Here is a 21196-nt window from a genome sequence, read left to right as displayed (position 1 = left end):
ATTCCCCATCATAAACTCATTATTTTCCACAAAATTCTACAAACAATACCCCATAATGACAACGTAAAGGAAGTTTGTTTGAAATATTAGCAAATTTATAAAAAAAATAAAATAAAAAAAAGCCTCAAGTTTTGGCACACCTATTTTTGGGCAGTTTCTACCATTCTTCTTTGCAATCATTGAACTGATTGTTCAATAAGGTTCAAGTCTGGGCTCTGATGTGTGTTACAACAAACTAGGTTGTGCCCCACTCTCCCCTAAATGTGATTTTTTTTATTTTGAATAAATTTGCAAAGATTTCAAACAAACATCTTCCTTGTTGTCGGTATGGGGTATTGTCTGCAGAATTTTAAGGAAAATAATTAATTTAATCTATTTTGGAATAAGGCTGTAACATAACAAAATGTGGAAAAAGTGAAGCGCTACAAAATAATGAAATTCTGAAGCTTTATGATAAATTACCAAACATTTGCATATACTGTAAGTACAATAAGTCTCTTGAAATGTGTTTCTCATTTTATACCATTTTTTTTTTATTGAATGTAGGCTCTGTGAATTTGGCATGTCCCACAGTGAAAAGTGGATAAAGGACACATTTAAATATTCTATTTTATAATATTTTTATTGTCAAGTTGTTTGATAAAACAATTCAATTTGTTCATTTATATTTCTACTTTCATAATAATATTAAACAAATAAATAAATAATATAGTGTGCTGTCCACACTGTCATTATGGGGTAATTGCCCCTTTAAGAAACCCGCTGATGTACTCAGTGACATCCCCACCCCCATTTGTTCTTTTTTTGATTAAGGTTAAAATATCTGCGGCAAGTACACTAAGTATCTACTTTATTTCTTAATTTTTTTGTAGTTCAAAGTTTTCAAGCTTAACATGTCCATATGTTCATTAAATTCTAACCAAATTACTGAAGGTACACCAGGTGCTCATTAAATGTTAACCTTAGCCAAAATACTGAAGGTACACTAGGTGCTCATTAAATGCTAACTTTAGCCAAAATTGTCCCCATCTGGATTATTGCAACGTCCATTGGTCAAGGACCACCCAAGAGGATGTTTGACTGACATGTAACGCAACTTATCACAGTTCATTTTGCTCCACATCATGTTTAGTGGCATGAAAATGTAAAGTCAATGTCCCTACAATAAAAGACCTAGCCTGACAAGCCAGACCCCCATCAAGATGTTGGGTCTGGGAACCATTGGCAGGGCTAAATCCGAAGGGCAGAATAAATGGTTGTCTTTCAAATTCCCTCTGTATGCAATAGGATAACTCTACAACCAACCAGAGCCATGAAGAAGGTGAAGCGGAGTTAGTTGACAGATTGAACTTTTGCCGTATCCGGTCGGCAAAACTCCGAATACATCTTCCTTTCTTAAGAATGACTTCAGTGCCGTTCTTTATTCTTTTCTCAAAGAAAAGCTTAACTCCAAGTCTTATACCCCCGGTTTCACAGACAATGCTTAAGCTAATCCTAGACTAAAATGCTTGTTTGAGCTATTTTAACTGAAAGAATCTTGCACTGACAAATCTTAAAATATGTCAGTGGCATTGTTTTGTCTCAAGATGCACACCAGCAATGTTTTTTTCTTGGGCACGTTTATAAAAGTTACTTAAATGTCCTAATTGAACTAAGGCCTAATCCTGGCTTAGTCTAAGCCCTGTCTGTGAAACCGGGACCTAGAGTCGCAGCCAAATCCGATTCCAAAGACCGCTGTTCGCTAGCTTCTTTGTTTTCAAGTAGCACGCAGAACCGCCGCAACTCTACCATTGTTATGTAAGCCCACCCACCGACTGTTGTGCAAGTTTACTGCAACAATGGAGCCGCGAACTTCAACACAATCAACACAAACAGTGGCCACAAATCATAGGTAAGCAGTTTTTGCTCAAGTTTGTGTTGTTCGCCAGAAATGTACCTGTTATGGTGAGACAGCTTCTCCAAATGTATAGAACTAAAAGGATTTTTGATTTCAGAATAAATACATGCAGTATAATTTCTAACAAAAAGGCCTTGAGGATATCAAAAAATATGTAAAAGCGTAAATTAGGTCTGTGGTACTTGTCAAGTGGGCCTAGATGGATGGCAAGTAAAGCATGTACACAGAAGTTTAAAAAGTCCTATGCTGTTCTGTTGTGTTGAGGAAGTGTATCAACAGGGATTTATACAGATAGGAAAAAGGTTTTAATTGTGATCTATCGTGTTTAGGGAAGTGTATCGATAGATTTGACAAAACGTTTTTAATTGTGAAATGTTGCGTTGAGGAAGTGTATCAACAGGGATTTATATAGAGTTGACAAAAATCAAGCATAGCGTCAGTTCTGGCACATCACGTTAGTCAATTCGCATCAGCTGTACGTCACCTGATTATGTCTGCCTATAGGGATACGACGTCTATCACCAGATACATATATATATAGCTCCTCAATACTATCAGCTGCTATCGCGTTTCTCCAGAGCTCATTTACCCTCCTCCAACCCCAGCTCCTCCTCCTGTCAGTCAGGATTTGATATTCTGATTTCCCTTGAATCAGACTAAATTCCTGAATACTTTGTACATTTAAACATTAATGATATCTGCAATACATTATGCTGGTTCCGTTCTATTTACCCTAAGGGGGGTTATTGCTGCTCTCCCTGCTCTTATCCATGCTAGGCTGCATGGATGCGCAGGGAGTTCTTGCCCAGAATAGAACCATACCGCCAATCCAAACTATATGCTAAATAGTATATGCTATATGCTAATATATGCTAATGTGCTAATCATATTTGACGATAGTGGTCTGACAGAAACAGTTTTTATTGTGATATATCGTGTTGAGGAAGTGTATCGATAAATGTGACAAAAAGTTTTAAGTGTAAGCTATTGTGTTGGGGAAGTGTATCAATAGACTTGAAAACTTGCGACTTGCGTTTGCTGGACTACCCGTGGCTAAGAATAATAGTGTGTGTATGTGAGTGTGTGGGCTCTGGATGCCTGTGGTTAAAAATAAGCTCTGCTCTTGTGAAGGGTGTCTCCCTGCACTGGGGTGCACGTTTCATTTGAGGAGAGATAAAAGAATGTTTGTATGAGCCCAGGGACAGAAATATATGAGCCCGAGGGACAAGTATGAGAGAAAGTATTGTCCCCATTCAATAATAAAGGGACTTGTATGAGTGCTTTGAATATTGTGAATGTGAGAGACATTCATTTAGGAAAACTGGCGTTGCAGAATTAGAATAAAGTAATAAGATATATGACAAGTGGTGAATAATTGTATTCTATTCATGCAAAGTAAAGGTAAATAGTAAAAGAAAAATTGGAAAATTAAAAAGCAGCTGGTGATTATAGATATTATAAAGTTTGCATATGATAAAAGTAAAAAGGCAAAGTTAAATAAAATAAGTGATTATTCTTTTGAAAATTATATTTGAGAGCATTAAGTTAAAGAGTGAGTCAAGTCTAGAATTTGTTTATTAAAATAATTATTGATTAAAGGACAATTATGGCCACTCCGGTGGAAATGCAAGGGTCAAAATACCCATTGTGTAAAGAATTAATAGATAAGACGTCAAATAAATGGCAAAAAAGAACTCAGGTTATGATAACCAAATGGCCAAAGGAAGGGACATTTGATGTAACATTATGCGAAGAAATGGAAATCTTGATAAAAAATTACAAAATCAAGAACAGTTTAAAGAAAAAGAAGAGAGAAATTAAAAGAGAAAAGGAAAAGGCAGTGCTGGCATCGTTTAGAAAAGAAGGAGAAGAATTATTAAAAAATATAAAACAGGCAAGGAAAATTTTAAAAGAAGTAGACAAGGAAACAAAGAAAAAAGAAAACATGTTTTCTAATACTCTGTCAAATGTAACTCCAGAAGGGCAGTTCCCAATCTTAAAAGGACTGGTGGAAGTCATAGGAGAAATGCAAATGGAAGAACAGGTGGAGTTAGAAAATGAAAAACAAACGAGACAAGATGTGAGACAAAAGGAGAAAAGTAAAACATTTGAGAAAAATGTACAGTTAGATTGTTATGAACAAGCAAGAGCAGCATTAGAGAAACTAAAAACTAAGTATGAGGATAAACAGGCAGAAAGAAAAGAAGTTGAAACAGAAACACAAATAGAAGACTTAAATAAAAGCATCAAAGAAACAGAAGAATTGATAAAACATACAGAGAGAAGGGTGAGTGTTAGAAAAAGACTATTGGAGAGTTTACATATAGGAAATTAAGAGGAGGTAACATTTGATGAAGAAAGGTGGTCACAAGGAAGAGAGACAGGGAAGCTAAGAACTCTGGCAAAACAACTCCCTATTTTAATTAAGGGAGCTCAGGGTCAATATATCCCGTGGGGGTCACAGGATCTTGAGGGGCTTGTCGCTCGCCTTCCTGACATTCATGAGGGGGCTGTAAAGTGGAATAGAGTGTTTGAAGAAGAAACAATGGGCAAATTGTTGTCTGTGGGGGACATTAAAGCACTTCTGGCGAAAATTCTAGTGTAACAGTACTGATTCAATCAGCCATCTGGCAGGATGGCCAAAGCCTGAACTCCTCACAGCTCTCGTGACTTTTCTAATCAAATCATATTTAAACAAAAGGGCCTGTGTGTTGATGTGACTATCTACACTGATTAGATTTGAGGCGCCATCGTGTCTCCGCAAGAGATTGGAACGTTGAACTCTTTGGGTGTCGGCCATCCCATCTATAAGAACGGGAACCGACCATTAACTCTTTGCATTTGCCACCACGAGAGAAGGACCCCTTGGCATTTCGCCATTGAGAGGAAGACCACCCCTGGTCTTCGCCACCCTGAGAGAAGGCATCCCCCGCCACGGAGAGAAAGACCGACAGCTTCCTCTAACGACTTTTCCTAAGCTTCAGAGAAATTCTCCTGGGACCCGAAGATCCGTTCCAAAATCCCCTGACGATTCGAACTCAGACACTTACACACGAGAAGCCATAGTAATGCAAGTATTTTATTTCACAATCAAACGGTGTGTAAAAGGTTGTCTGAATTATTCCTGTTCCAGGGACTGTTAATTTCTTGAGGCCTCTTGTGAAAGGGCTGTGAAGTTCTCTCTCTCTCTCTCTCTCTCTCTCTCTCGTTAATTCTCTCTTTCCATCATTCTCTCCTCCTTTATATTATTCGTTAAGTTTGATTTTTCCTTGTTTGTACCATATTGTTTGTTTTCTCCCACATATATATGCATATTTCCCCCGTGTGAATCGTAGCTTTGTATACTGTAGTTGTTTTATTAAAACCCAATAATTGCATTGAATTGAATCCGTATTGTTTTGCTCACAAATATCGAAGTCAATGAGATGTAAGATTTTAGCTACCCATTTAAGCTTGATTTTCTTGTATTATTACTTCAGTAATACAAATTGTACAAACATAAGAAATATTATTTGTTCTGATCAAGCAGATTAATGTTTCTTAAGGTTTGTAAGATTGATAATTGATGAAGAAATCAATTTGGATGAAGGTTACTTTTACATGATTAAAGGTTCCGTTATAAGTTAATCATATTCATAGACTCATGAATATTTATACCATTTGAATTAATTATTCCCCGAAACTCAATGTTGTTACACTAGGTGGATCAAAAATGGAAGAAATTCTTCAAGCTTCTGAACTAGACAGAGCTGTGAATTCTTGCTATATGGATGGGACTGTGTTTGATGCATATCGTCCAGCAATATGGCAAGCATTGCGAAATGAGTATCCAACCAGAGTAGACCCTAAGGCTTTAAAAGGGGAACAGCTGGGGGACACAGAAAGTCCAATCATATATGTGCAAAGACAGTTAAAAAAATTGGAAAATGGAAGCAAGAGACTGAGGGGAATCCAGAAGGAGACCCATTGATGGCTACACTAGTGCAAAATCAAGAAAAAGAGCTTCAAAGAAAGCTGACTCAGCTGCAGATTGAACAGTTAATAAACAGTCATAAGAAAAAGACTCAAGCTACACTACAAAGAAAAGAGTCAGACCAAATGGCAGTGATGACTCCTGTGAATGCTTCTGTGAATACCTCTGTAAATAACCCACCACTGACTATGCAGCTCCCCCCACCTACAGCAATTCCTCCAAATGCACACCAGGTCCCTCCACCCACAGTCAATGTATATGCTCAGCAGCAGTATGGAAAAGAAATCTACTGCAAGGAGGAAAAGACAAGATTAATAATCTTCCTCTGTGCTGGGGTTGTGGACAGCCTGGACACAACAAAACAAGTTGCCCAAACAATCCATGGTAACAGTCACTCAGGGGTGGAAGGTGGGGGGGTTGGCAACGGCCCTATCAAGGTCCATGTCAAGGCCCAGTAAACCCTTGGGGAGGTCCCAATCAGGGATATTAGGGGTGCCCAGAGAATCCTATAGGGGAAAATCAGCTTCCAATTTTAACAACTAATGCTGATCAAGATCCAATGTTAAAAGTAAAAATAGAGGGTAAAAACACACCCATGTTAGTTGATACTCACTGCATGAAAAGTGGGATTTTCGACCCCGTAAACGCCTGTAGACTCCCGGAAATCTCCCTAATTTTCGGCAGTTTTCGACAATTTAGAGGCAGCGAACGTCGCGTTCGTCTGTGCCACAAATTGTCGTAAACGAACCATGACGTAGATGGAGAGCCCCCCGCTGAGAGACCGCGCGGAGGTGCAACGCCTCTAACTAGCATATGAATAGCAGCGAAACCAGAGAGTCAACGGCCTGACTTGAATTTACTCACTCAGTATTGGCTGAGGCCACTACTTTTGAACAAGAAAAATCCCTCGTGATTGGTTGGCAGATCACTGCAAACCAATCATTATTGGTCCCCCTGGCTCATTATAAATGTAAACCCCAATAATAATAATAATAAATATATAATAAATATATAATTTATGTTGTAATAATTTATGTTTTATATTAATGTTATTGTGCTATGAAGTATTCATACCATCAAGGAATATATGGGAAAATTATACGGACCGTGCCGTTTATTCAAAGAAAGAGCTTCATTTATAAACACACAGCTGTTTATTCAAAGAAAGAGCTTTATTGTTAAACACACACTATGTACAGTGCAGCAGTAATGTCTCGTAATGTAATGTAAAGTTCAGCGAGCTCCAGGCTGCGAGAGGGCAGTGGCCGCACAATCCATCCAGACACCCCGTCAACAATGCCGTCTTCCTCGTCAGACATGAGTTCAATGGTCGCGGACTTCCAAATGTCCACCTCATCCTCAGCCAGCACACTCTCGCTTCCAGTAACTGTAATACAATCCATAAAGACAATAAGCAACCTGAAAAATACTCACATTGACAAAAAACGGATCTAATATAATAAATCTTACCCTTTTTCTTCTTGATTCGCCTGCGATGTAAGTTCAGGTTGTTTGTATCTGAAGCTCCGGCGTGTCGATTCATAATACGTCTTACAGGCAGCTGGAAAACAATTACTTGAGACTGGTATTAATAAAAAACAGTCACGGTAAAATTAAACAAGGAATGAGAAAAACATTAGAAGTTATACTTACACACAATGTCGTCGTGATCAGCGGTTAAATCTGGACTCGCGGAAATCGCTCCAAGCAGATAAGAGGTCACGGCTCCGTTATGAGGCGAGGATAGTCTATGTAAACAAAATGTGCAGTTTTAAGCTCGGATCTATTAACGCATCCATTTCCTTATTCAGCTGAATAAAAGCATATTCTTTAAATCGTGCTCTGGTTCATAGCGCCTGCAGTTTGCCTCAGAGTTGTGAAGACGAAGACAGCTGAAAATTAGTCGAAAAAGTTGGCCGCGTCCATGCAGAGGAGTTGAAAGGGAGCTGAAGGCGAAACGGCGTCCTGTCATTGTTGATCACGAAAAAGCAAAGCAGCAAAAACACAGGAAATGTATAAAAAAAAAAGAGTCCAAGGGTCCGTCCGCACGGAGACGCGTATCACTGTATACGTATACATTTTTTATCGTATTGGCGTTTCGTCCACACGGATCCGGCGTTTTGGGAGACTGAAACCGCTATTTTTTGAAACCGGATCCTAAAGTGGATAAATCTGAAAACGACACCCTTGCGGTTTCGTGTATACAGCCAATCCGTATATTTTGTGAAACGATGATGTCATCACACCACGTCCTGCGCAGGGAAGACTTGAAGGGATACAACTACGGGCACTGGGCATGCGCACATCAATACTGCGTTGTTTAATTATTGTATTTGCATTATTATAAGGGTATGTTTAGGGTTGGGATAGGTGTATGTGTTAATAAAACACATCTGGTAAGTAGCAAATTTATTTATTGTTATTTTATTTTGAGATTTTACCTCACCTCCGACTGTTGCCGTACCCCTTCTAGCCACAACTCTTCTTCTCCGTTTTTAGTGTATATCTGTGGCAGAATTACAGTGCCACATACTGGCCTGGCATGTATACTACATCGTTTTGAGCCGTTTTCATGCTCTCGTGTGTACGCTAATATTTCTTGAAACGAGGAAAAAAAAAAGATCGGATAGGGAAAGTTCTGGCTTCGTGTGGACATGGCCCAAAACACGTCTGTTTAAAGCTCGTCTTCAAGTTTTATACGCGTCATGGCCATGACCTCGCACGTGATTGGGCGAGGGCGAGAAGCTCGTCGGGCTCCTCCAATCACATGCGAGGTCATTGTTATAAGGATGTTTTCCAGAATTAATGAAAAAACTCTGTATTAATACATTTTCCTGGACAGAATGGAAAATGTATTTAGTACCACATGCATGTACAGACTACAGTTCTCGCTCACAAATTTGATGGGATTAGAATTGATTGTCTTGATATAGTCAGTTTGTGACAGTTTACAAAGGAGGGAGTCTAACAACAAACTGATTTTAAGAAATGTATTAAATTAACAAGAAAATGAAACAGAATGTTAAGAGGTGAATAAAATATATTTTTTTAATGTATTTTGGCTGTGTGTGCATGTGTGTGTGTGTGTGTGTGTGTGTGTGTGTGTGTGTGTGTGTGTGTGTCTGCCTGCACAGATGTGTGTGTGTGTGTGTGTGTGTGTGTGTGTGTGTGTGTGTGTGTGTGTGTGTGTGTGTGTGTGTGTGTGTGTGTGTGTGTGTGTGTGCGTGTGATTGTGTGTGTGTGTGTGTGTGTGTGTGTGTGAGAGAGAGAGAGAGAGATAGAGAATCACAAGAGTCAGGAAATCAGTCCACAGAGGGGCTTAATTTATCCCTATATTCTTCAGCCTCATTGAGGTTTCAGACCACCAAGGAGCTCCAGAAAAACCTATTATATTTATTTTCACTTTATTTAAGTTAATGGGTGTGGCAAAAGTGCTTCAATTACATATAGGCATAATACCGTAACTTTTTATTTTGTGTGTATTTTTTTTTTTACATAACATTGGTTATTGCTAATGACATACAGAGTAATTAATCTACTCTGTTAGCCCGGACAAATTGAATCTACTTAAAAAATTGGAGCAAACTGGTTACCCTAAAAATTTAGTAATGTGAACTAAAACGAGTACATTTAACTTAAAATGTTTAAAATGTTCAGAACCTAGATAAAACTCCCCCTGCTGCTACTCTGATTTGCATTTGTGTAGCTCACAGCATATTCATTTACATGTTAAAGCCTCCCCTAGAATTAAGGAGAGGGGGGGTCATGGGGGGACAACTGCCAAGCAAGGCCCACGTCAATTTACGGCAGTTATCGGTGTTGCCTGCAAATTGCCGTGCACAGTCGTAAACATGAAGTTTCACGGCAATCTACAGTGCCACATACTGACGAAAATCCCACTTTTCATGCAGTGACTGGAGCAGTGTATAGATGTGTAAATTCAAATTATGCCTCACACCTCCCCTTGTCTGGAAAATTTGGATTCTCGGGACAAATGCAGTTAATTCCTTTGACAGCTCCAGTTTGCTTACAGACTAAAAATAAAAGTGTGACCTTACCAGTTTTTGTATCAAATCAAACTCCTGTAAACTTGTTAGGAAGAGATTAGGAATCTAGGATCCATCTGATCTAGGACATTCACCCCATACTTGGTGTTGTTGTAATAGGTCACAGACTACGGCTTTGCTTTCGGCCCATCGGTGATGCCCACGCTTGTGTGCACGGAGCTCAAAATGCACACATTCTTCCTCGGCTTTCCCTTGTAAATCGTGAGCGTCGCAACCGCATATTTTAGCACTTTTGTGTTATACAACTCTGCTTGCTCTTTTGCGGAGGGGGGCAACTCGCGCTTACTTTTTCCCATAGTGCCAACCAGGCTGGTCTTCTTGGCCTGTAAGGCGGTGGCCAGTTTCAGTGAAGTGAAGAAATTATCCGTTGTAATATTTCTTCCCTTGCCCAAGAATGGCTCCGCCAGTTTCAGCACCACACATTCTCCCACGAGCTGACCTCTGCTCCGTGCCTCTTCTTCACCCAGATACGGAGCCCCGTTCAGCATGTATTTCGAACGGACATCAGCAGCCAGCCAAAATTTGATGCCAAATTTATCAGGCTTATTCCCCGTGTACTGAAGAAATCTGCACCGGGCCTTGGTGGGGAACAGCTGCTCATCTATGGTTATGTCAGCACCGGGCTTGTAACAGGCTATGCTGTTCTGAATAAACTTGTTCCAAGTGGCCGATACCAGGGCAAACCTGTCATCGTGCAGACGCACACGTCAGGTTTCTTTTTTATCGAACTGCAGGAATCTCATTATCTCCCTGAAGCGATTTCTGGCTATGGTTTCTTTGAAAAACGGGAAGCCCCATTTCTCCGACCAAAGGCTCCCCAATTTCATGTTCTTCGCACCCTGTGCTCCACGGATATACAATAGAGCTATGAAGGCTTTCAGTTCAGCCACTGTCAGGTCCCATGAGCTGTCACCACGGTGCTGATGTGCCACAGCCACAGTGCAGTCCCTGATGTGTTTCAACATGCCATCGTCAAACAAACACAGAAAGGCAGTGAGCGCATCTTAGATGTTGCGCTTCGCGTGTGCGGTGGGACCGGCAGCTTCAGTCAGAACATTTTGGCTCTGCCTTCTCCCTGGACGTTCAGTTGACTGAAGGATGGTCCACACCGTCCCATCCTTTCCCTTTTCCACAGCCACCTCTGGCCGAGATGACTCTAAGGCCAGGCTGAGCACTCCAGATAGAACTGATGGCTATGCATCAGCTGTGAGATTTGCAATGGCAGGAAAAAACAGCCTATAGCTTATTATAGCACCAAGCTAGACAGCGTAGCACAAGGCTACGCACCATGCTACCAGCAGGGCCTTGCAGAAATATGAGAAAGCATCTACAATAACTATGGGGTACCCAGTAACTATTTATGCACATGGTAAAATTGTTGAACTAATAGAGCAAGGAAAATTTGTTTTAACACAAGCTCGCATTCTAGCATATTCATCATTGCTTACGTACCCAGATTTTACCATTAAACAATGTAATACAGTGAATCCTGCTGAATTGATTCCTTTGGATTACGAAGGAGAGCCACATGATTGTGTGGCCAATTCACTGGCGTTCACAAGATTACTACCAGATCTTGAATCAACACCTATCTCTGAAGCAGAAGTCATTTACTTTGTAGATGGATCTAGTTTTAAAGATCACTTGGGAAATCATACAGGATATTAAGTAGTAAGAAAAGACATGGAAGAATTTGTGCCTGTAGTATCCCAACATTGTGCACAAGCTTGCTCTGCTCAATTAGCAGAATTAAAAGTGCTTACAGCTGCATGTCAACTTGCAAAGGGACAAGTTGCAAACATTTTTACAGATTCATCATATGCCCATGGTGTGTTACATTTATTTGGAGCAGTATAGAAACAGAGAGGCTTCAAAAAGTCAGATGGATCTCCCATCCAGCATTCAGAGCAAATATGTCAATCAATAACTGCTATGATGCTACCAAAAAGGTTAGCAGTCATCAAATGGTAAGCTCACAAAAAAGGAAATGACTTTGTAATTAAAGGTAACAATGTAGCAGATTTGGAGGCTAAAAAAGCCTCAGGATGTTTAGTGGCGATACTTACTCCAGTAGTTCTTATAGAGCCACAACCACAACTGGAACATATTGATGAATACAGCAGCAAGCAGGCACTGTATGTGGCATCAGAGGGGGGCCAAAAAAGATATTTGGCGTTCACATGAAGGACTGTTGCACCAACAGCACTTTTGAACATTCTCATTTCAGATGAGCTGCGCAAGGGGGGAAGTAATAAGGAAAATTAAACAACAAGGATATTGGTCTCCATATTTATATGCGATGGTAGACAATTTTCTGTCCACAAGTGAAATATCTGCCAAATACAATGTTAGAAAGGGAACAGCAACACCAATTGACCACATACCAGTGCCAGAAGGACCTTTCAGGCATCTGCTAATGGATAATGTGGACATTATAAAGCGAGTACAAGGTAACTGATATATGCTCATGGTAATTGATCAATTTAGCAGATGGGTAGAAGCAGTACCATCTGCAGATGAGGGTTCAGGAACAGTAATCAAATTTCTAACAAGAGAGGTAATACCTAGATTTGGAATACCATCAGAAATAAGTTCAGATAACGGGTCGGCGTTTATTTAAAAAAATGTAAAACAAGTATTGCAGTAACTTAGAATAAAACAATGGTTTGGATGCATTTATAGGCTTCAAAGTCAGGGCGTAGTTCAGAGGACTAATTTAGTACTCAAGGCCAAAATTTGCAAAATATGTGAAAGTACTAAATTAAACTTGGTTGATGCGCTACCACTTGCACTAATGAGTTTTCGCATGCAAACTAACAGAATCACGCATTTAACACCGCATGAAATGCTTACGGGTCGACCCATGCCTGTACCATATTGCAGAGGTCCCTGCAAAGGACCCCCTTTAGAACAATTGCAAATGGAATTAGATCTTATATGAGGAAACTAACTGCAATACATAAAGCTATATATTTGCAGGAAAAAAGAAAGCAGCCCAGTGAGTAGAGAGAAACATCTTGTCCAGTTGTCCCAGGTGACCAGGTGTATCTGAGGGTATTCAGGAGAAAGTGGAATCAACCCAGAAGAGAGGGACCTCATAAAGTGGTGACAGCTACTCAAACTGCAGTCCAAGTGGAAGGAAGTACCACCTGGTATCATTTGAACCACTGCACAAGAGTTCCCAGAGAAAGGCAGCAAAAAGAAAACGAGGAAGCAAGTCCAGAAACGGATAAAAGGGTGCAAAATGTTGAAACCAGAGAAAATCAACAGACTGAGTCCAATGATGTGTCTGATGATGATCGCATAACTACTGCATCTGACACTACAAGCTCAAGCCATAGTCTGGGGGATTCCCTCCACACAAACCTCTTGGCCCGCCTCCACTTCAATTTCATTGGTTGAATCTGTAAACCAATAATTTTCCTTTCTGCCCTCAGAACATGTTTGAGTAAGTAAAACTCCCATCTGCCTTAAGCATACATTCACACCTGTTTTATTCATTTTTTTGTGAAGGCACAGTTGTGGAGATCTTGTGGAGATGCATGTGCCCACCACAGGAGCCTTACTTGCTTCTGCACTGTTGTTTTTGGTTGTTTATCTAATCTCAATCAGCTTTAGCTCTCCAGAAGAGGGAAAAGATCCTCCGGGACCCAAACCACTGCCATTGCTGGGTAACCTGCTCCTACTGGATCTCAAACGACCTCACGTGAGCCTCTGGGAAGTATGTTTCTGTATCTCATGTTTCTCAATGTTTTTTTTTTTTCCTTATTTGTTATGGTGGATCCTAACAGGATTGTACATACAGATTCCAGAAAGAAAAGACCCTTTAATAAGTAATTCCAAATGATGATAGAATTCCAGTAGAAATCCTGTATACATTCTTTGGATATCCAAACGTTTTCTATTTCTTGTCTTTGCTTTCCATGTTTTTCAGTGCTTGTTTTTGTGACCCATTTATTGCAACAAAACAAACAAACAAACAAACAAAAAAACAGATTTAACACAAAACACAAAAAATTAGCATTTTTGCTTCATTATATAAACATTGATTTCTCATCACCTTTATCTCAAACACAATCTGATATTTAAGTCTTATTGGGGATCTTATTAGTTTCAACACGATTTTGTTTTTGAAACCAACAAGTACTAAATACGAGCAATCACATTTGTTTGAAAGTTGTATGAATGTTTTCATATAATAAGACATTATAAAACATACTTTGTCTGTAATTTATTTGATTACAATCTCTGTTCACTCTTAAAAATAAAGGTTCTTTATTGGCATTGATGGTTCCACCAAGAACCTTAAAAATCCATGGAATCTTTCATTCCACAAAAGTTTTTTTATAGTTGAAAAAAAGTTTAGGTTTTTAAAATGTTCTTCACACCAAGAAGAAAAAACGGTTCTTTAAAGAAATGTTTACTGAAAAGGTTCTTTGAAAAATGGTTCTTCTGGCATCACCGCGAAAACCTTTATTCTTAAGAGTGTATATCAAAATAAGCTTGCATTTGAAGTAAAAATCAATGACTAAGAAACTTTCTGTGCCGATTTTAAGTTCCACTTTGCTTGTTAACATTTCAGTTACTGACATATAGTAAAATCAATGCATGAGTAAGTTATGCAAATCTGTTTCACAGTTGTCCAAAAAATACGGCTCAGTGTTCAAAGTGCATTTTGGACGCAAGAAGGTTGTGGTTCTGGCCGGACACAAGACAGTCAAACAAGCACTTGTGAACCAGGCGGAAGAATTCGGGGAAAGAGACATTACCCCCGTATTCCACGACGTCAATCGAGGATTTGGTAAACCATCAGCCTGACTAACATGACAACACAATGTGCACTGATGCATCACTGCTAATGCTTGAGCTTAATCATCAAAGAAAGAAAATCTAGTTTTACAAGTTTACTTTTCAACATTGGTATAGAGCAGCCGTATGGGAACAATGTTTTATTGTTGTTAATTATCTATTTAACGGGTCATCAAACAGGTTCTGGTGGACTAGATCAGTCACCCATAATCCAAATGTTTCTCCGCAGGAATCATCTTTGCTAATGGTGACAGTTGGAAGACGACGAGAAGATTTGCTATCTCAACTCTTCGAGATTTTGGAATGGGCAAGAAACTGAGCGAAGGGAAAATTATTGATGAGACACGTTATCTGCGGGAAGAGTTTGAGAAGTTTCAAGGTAAAGCAACTGATAGTGTGAATAGCATTATTTTCTAAATATTAGATTACTTTATTTATGTAAACGATGCCAGCTATTGTCGCTGTGCAAGTAAACCTCACTCCTATGATCTCAAGAGACGCTCTAGTGACTGACGCTATAGGTCGTAGCCTTTAGCCTCCTTGTTAGAGCATTCAACTCTCATGCCAGCGGACCCTCTGAAACCTGAGCTATTTTCTGATCTCTGGAGGTATTTTGACATGCCCTGACATTTGTGCTTATTTCTGTACTTGTTACATTTTCACTTCAACATTATGTAAAAATCACTCTGCCCACTGATTTACATAAATAATCATATATTGATTTAAAATGTGTATTGTGTCAGGAAGGCTTATGCAGGGAGAGCATTAATCATCATGAATATTGATGTGTTTCACACCTGGAAAGACAAAGACACTCCCCTGATGGCTCAATATCAGCTGAATTGGACTGTGAGGGAACTAGAACAAAGAATGTGAAGAGATTAATGTAATGGCTTTCTGATTTGTTTGCATTTATTTACAACACAACCTAATCCAAATGTACTAGGGCTGTCAAGCGATTAAAAATGTTAGTCTAATTAATTACACAATGTGGTGCTTATTTAATCTAATTAAATCGCAAATTAATCGCACATCAAATTTGACTGAGAAATTACTACCAAAAGATCATGTAAAGTCATTAATGTGTAAAAAAAATAAATAAATCAGACATTACAAACAGTATCTTCAGAAATAAATATTTTTAGGTGACCTATACATTTTGTTTGTTTTTATTAATATGGAAATATGAAATTTTAATGAAATTATACTCTAAAAAAAACTAAAACTGCCAGTAGGTGGCGGTAAATGTCTAATGGAGTAAGTCGTTGAGTCATTCAGGAGTGAACTAAATGGTTCTCTTTATGAAAATGGTCCAAGTAAATGGTCCATGTTCCATTGAATCATTGGTTCACCCGATTCGTCCAAAACACGGATTCAGAAATGAAACGCCACTGTGTACCTGGCTCGGAGTCAGAGACAAACAGTTCTGCTTTGTCTTTATATTTTCTTTTGTAAAACAGACAGCATTGTGTCTAAAACAAAATAATATTAACTTACTTATTTATTCTATTAAACTGCTGTATAAGACCAGTTCTACCAGAAAGACTTGGGAGGCCAGATGAAGTACAATGAAGTAACAAATTTATTAACAGACCAGTAAGTATTATATTTATATAATATAAATACAATATAATATATACACTCACCTAAAGGATTATTAGGAACACCTGTTAAATTTCTCATTAATGCAATTATCTAATCAACCAATCACATGGCAGTTGTTGCAATGCATTTAGGGGTGTGGTCCTGGTCAAGACAAACTCCTGAACTCCAAACTGAAGGTCAGAATGAGAAAGAAAGGTGATTTAAGCAATTTTGAGCGTGGCATGGTTGTCGGTGCCAGACGGGCCGGATTTCACAATCTGCTCAGTTACTGGGATTTTCACGCACAACAATTTCTAGGGTTTACAAAGAATGGTGTGAAAAGGGATAAACATCCAGTATGCGGCAGTCCTGTGGGCGAAAATGCCTTGTTGATGCTAGAGGTCAGAGGAGAATGGTCCGACTGATTCAAGCTGATAGAAGAGCAACTTTGACTGAAATAACCACTCGTTACAACCGAGGTATGCAGCAAAGCATTTGTGAAGCCACAACACGCACAACCTTGAGGCGGATGGGCTACAACAGCAGAAGACCCCACCGGGTACCACTCATCTCCACTACAAATAGGAAAAAGAGGCTACAATTTGCACAAGCTCACCAAAATTGGACAGTTTAAGACTGGAAAAATGTTGCCTGGTCTGATGAGTCTCGATTTCTATTGAGACATTCAGATGGTAGAGTCAGAATTTGGCGTAAACAGAATGAGAACATGGATCAATCATGCTTTGTTACCACTGTGCAGGCTGGTGGTGGTGGTGTAATGGTGTGGGGGATGTTTTCTTGGCACACTTTAGGCCCCTAAGTGCCAATTGGGCATCGTTTAAATGCCACGGCCTACCTGAGCATTGTTTCTGACCATGTCCATCCCTTTATGATCACCATGTACCCATCCTCTGATGGCTACTTCCAGCAGGATAATGCACCATGTCACAAATCTTGAATCATTTCAAATTGGTTTCTTGAACATGACAATGAGTTCACTGTACTAAAATGGCCCCCACAGTCACCAGATCTCAACCCAATAGAGGATCTTTGGGATGTGGTGGAACGGGAGCTTTGTGCCCTGGATGTGCATCCCACAAATCTCCATCAACTGCAAGACGCTATCCTATCAATATGGGCCAACATTTCTAAAGAATGCTTTCAGCACCTTGTTGAATCAATGCCACGTAGAATTACGTATATATATATATATACATATATATGTATATATATATATGGGCGCAGACGACCCCCAAGAATTATTGGAGGAAAGTAGTTTCTCTGGGAAGGAGCCCACCCACCCCCAAAGACTTGTAAGATGACTGTATACTCACCCGTCGTGAATACTGCGATTCCTAAACATAGAAGGAAAGATATTAATTAACCATGAATTGAGCATGATAATGTAAAACACAGAAGGCTTGGATCGGCCACAGAACTAGCCTTGATCAGCCACATAAAGACGAAAGCCTTGAATGGCCATAGACAAATCCTTGATCAGCCACATAGAGACGAAAGCCTTGAACGGCCAAAAACAATGGCCTTGATCAGCCACATACGTAGAGACGAAAGTCTTGAATGGCCACAGACAACGGCCTTGATCAGCCACATAGAGACGGAAGCCTTGAACGGCCACAGACAACGGCCTTGATCAACCACATAGAGACGAAAGCCTTGAACGGCCACAGACAACCGCCTTAATCAGCCACATAGAGGCGAAAGTCTTGAACGGCCACAGACAACGGCCTTGATCAGCCACATAGAGACAAGAGCCTTGAACGGCCACAGACAACAGCCTTGATCAACCACATAGAGACGAAAGCCTTGAACGGCCACAGACAACGGCCTTAATCAGCCACAAAGAGGCGAAAGCCTTGAACGGCCACAGACAACAGCCTTGATCGGCCACATAGATGAAAGCGGAGAGAGACAAGGCCGCGTTAGGGCGCACAGAAAAGGTCACATTAGGCCGCATGGTGACGAAGCCACGTTAACCAGTGGCGGCGCCAGGGGGGGGCTAGGTGGTGCTGCAGCTCCCCCTATAATAGCCATAGCACCTGCCCAGCACCCCCATGAAATGTCTGTAATTTTTTTATATTTATATTTTAATGTCATGTTTGAATATTCTTTTTCATGTTTTTAATATAGGAATTAAATAATAATTTAAAATTATATATATTTTAGTCTAAAATAACATGAGGCCCAAACAGGTGATCTTCTTTGGCCAATGGGCTCGGCGTCCGCAAACCTCTGACCTTAAAGGGTTAGTTCACCCAAAAATGAAAATTCTGTCATTAATTACTTACCCTCATGTCGTTCGACACCCGTCAGACCTCCGTTCATCTTTGGAACAGAAATTAAGATATTTTAGTTGAAATCTGATGCCTCTGAAAGTCCTCCATTGGCTCAATGGTACTCTACACTCTCAAGACCCTTAAAAGGTACTAAAGACGTCGTTACAAAGTCCATCTCACTACAGTGGTTCTAAAATAACTTTATGAATCGGCGACAATAGTTTTTGTGCGCAAAAAAACCCTAAATAACGACTTACATAGTGATGACGATTTCAAAACAAAGCATCATGAAGCTTCGAAGCGTTATGAATCACTGAGTCGATTCAGCGGTTTGAATCGCCAAATTTCAGCAGTTTGGTGGTTTGACACGCGATCCGAATCATCATTCGACTCAGTGATTCATAACGCTTCGAAGCTTCATTTGTCGCCGATTCATAAAGTTATTTTAGAACCACTGTAGTGAGATGGACTTTGTAACGACATCTTTAGTACCTTTTAAGGGTCTTGAGAGTGTAGAGTACCATTGAGCCAATGGAGGACTTTCAGAAGCATCAGATTTCAACTAAAATATCTTAATTTCTGTTCCGAAGATGAACGGAGGTCTGACGGGTGTCGAACAACATGAGGGTAAGTAATTAATGACAGAATTTTCATTTTTGGGTGAACTAACCCTTTAACTCATTTCAGCTTGTTTTTGATAGCGAGTTTTAGCAAAGTAAAATAACGTTACACCAAAATGGATCGTTTTTTGCTCCCTAAACGTCCACGTTCTGAGTCACATCCTGAAACATGAAACGAGACTGTGAAGGTGCAGACACAACACCCGTCGTCACAGAGCCTCAGGAACAATAAAATCCTGGGGATGAACTTGAAGACGGAGAATCGGCGGCTGCGGTTTCCATTGAGGATGCTAACGTTACGGTTTGTGCTGCAGGTCAGACTAGGGTTGCCACCCGTCCCGTAAAATACGGAATCGTCTCGTATTTACAGGCAAAATGACGCGTCCCATATCAAACCAATACGGGATGCAAATTGTCCTATATTTTACATAGGTCCACACATAGTTCAATTAACATAAAGATTTTGCAGTGTGGAGAATACTGATAGCAAATATAAAGATATACATAAGTAGACATAATAAGTAGTACAGGAGCTCATTTGTGCATGATTGCGTTTTAGAGGCTTTGTTGCCATAGCGGTGGAGTCTCGAGAACATGCGCTGTGCCAGTGTGCCTGTAAACTTGCGCGTTTTTTTAAAAACATGTCGAGCTCGCGTTGCGTCCACACGCAAGATCTCCAGGAACTGAATATCAAAGAGGTATCAATGGGTCTGTCCAGTAACTCATGATGAACTTCAGGCCAACTGCACACTTTATGAGAAGCATTTCAGTGTCTCAGACTGACTGTCTTAAAGCAGCAGCGGTGACAGACCGGTCTATGTGACACACCTCCGTGCTTCTAAAGGTATAGGCCTATAGTTTTTTTTAATGGATAATATATAATATAATATTCCATACATTATCAGAGCTTGGCAGACAGAATTATTAATTTTTTAGACAGGGTAATTAATAGATTATAGCCTAATAAATGTTATTATTAATTTATAATTTAGCTAGGCTATATTAATCATACATAATAAATAATCCTGTCATATAAGGTTTATGACATTTAAAAAATATTTAGATAAAAATGGGACAAATAATTACATGACAATATAGTCATAATTTAAGTAAATTAATACAAAAAAAAACATTTTTAAAATTCCAAAAAGTGATTACTGGTTCAGAATGGCTGCTTAAAGGGACAGTTCACCCAAAAATGAAAATTCTGTCATCATTTACTCACCCTCAAGTTGTTCCAAACATGTATACATTTCTTTGTTATGTTGAACACACAGGACGATTACTATGGAAGTCAATGGTGCCCCCAAAGCAGGTTACAAACTTTCTTCTAAATATCTTCTTTTGTGTTCAGCAGAACAAAGAAACTCATACAGGTTTGGACATCATGAGGGCGAGTAAATGATGACAGAATTTTCATTTTGGGTGAACTATCCCTTTAAAGTGCACCAAATAGGCTCTAAAGAGTTCTTTAGAAATAAATGAATGGGTGTCCCTTATTTGGCCACATAAGGTGGCAACCCTAGGTCAGACTAGTGTGTTGGTAACTGGCTGTGTGATTTCGTGATCTGAGCATTTTAGGCCGAAGCGTGTGTCTGTTCCTGCTCCGTTGTATTCAGGGCTCGACTGTGACATAATTGTGTGAAATAATATTTTCAGAGGTTTACATTGGCAGGCTTATGTATGTTGTATCTATTGCCCTTGCGTTGAATACTTAGGCCTATTATATATATATATATATATATATATATATATATATATATATATATATATATATATATATATATATATATATATATATATATATATATATACATGCCTATAGTTGCGGAACGAATATAGTTAATGCGGGCGTTTACGCATTAATTTATACCAGTGTAGCTTGGCACCGGCTGCGGATAGTTGGTTCAAAACATAGTCTCTTTCTTTCAGCTGCTCGGCCACCGTTGTGC

General features: G+C 39.5%; 1 protein-coding gene across 1 annotated transcript in view; it reads left to right on the top strand.

Moving 5' to 3' along the window:
* Positions 1-13475: 13475 nt before the first annotated feature.
* The window catches only part of cyp2k8 (cytochrome P450, family 2, subfamily K, polypeptide 8), a gene marked incomplete at its 5' end in the record, with an annotated part of 38581 nt that continues 30860 nt past the window's right edge, over positions 13476-21196 (top strand). The window contains 3 exons of the mRNA XM_079809719.1: positions 13476-13658; positions 14576-14738; positions 14976-15125. Of these exons, the coding sequence (XP_079665845.1) occupies positions 13476-13658; positions 14576-14738; positions 14976-15125 (496 nt within the window). The remainder of the gene's footprint in view (positions 13659-14575; positions 14739-14975; positions 15126-21196) is intronic.

The sequence above is a fragment of the Gobio gobio genome (assembly GCF_949357685.1).
Source record: "Gobio gobio genome assembly, chromosome: 1".
NCBI lineage: Eukaryota > Metazoa > Chordata > Actinopteri > Cypriniformes > Gobionidae > Gobio > Gobio gobio.
The sequence above is the reverse complement of the archived record's forward strand: the minus strand, read 5'-3'. Positions and strand labels throughout refer to the sequence as shown.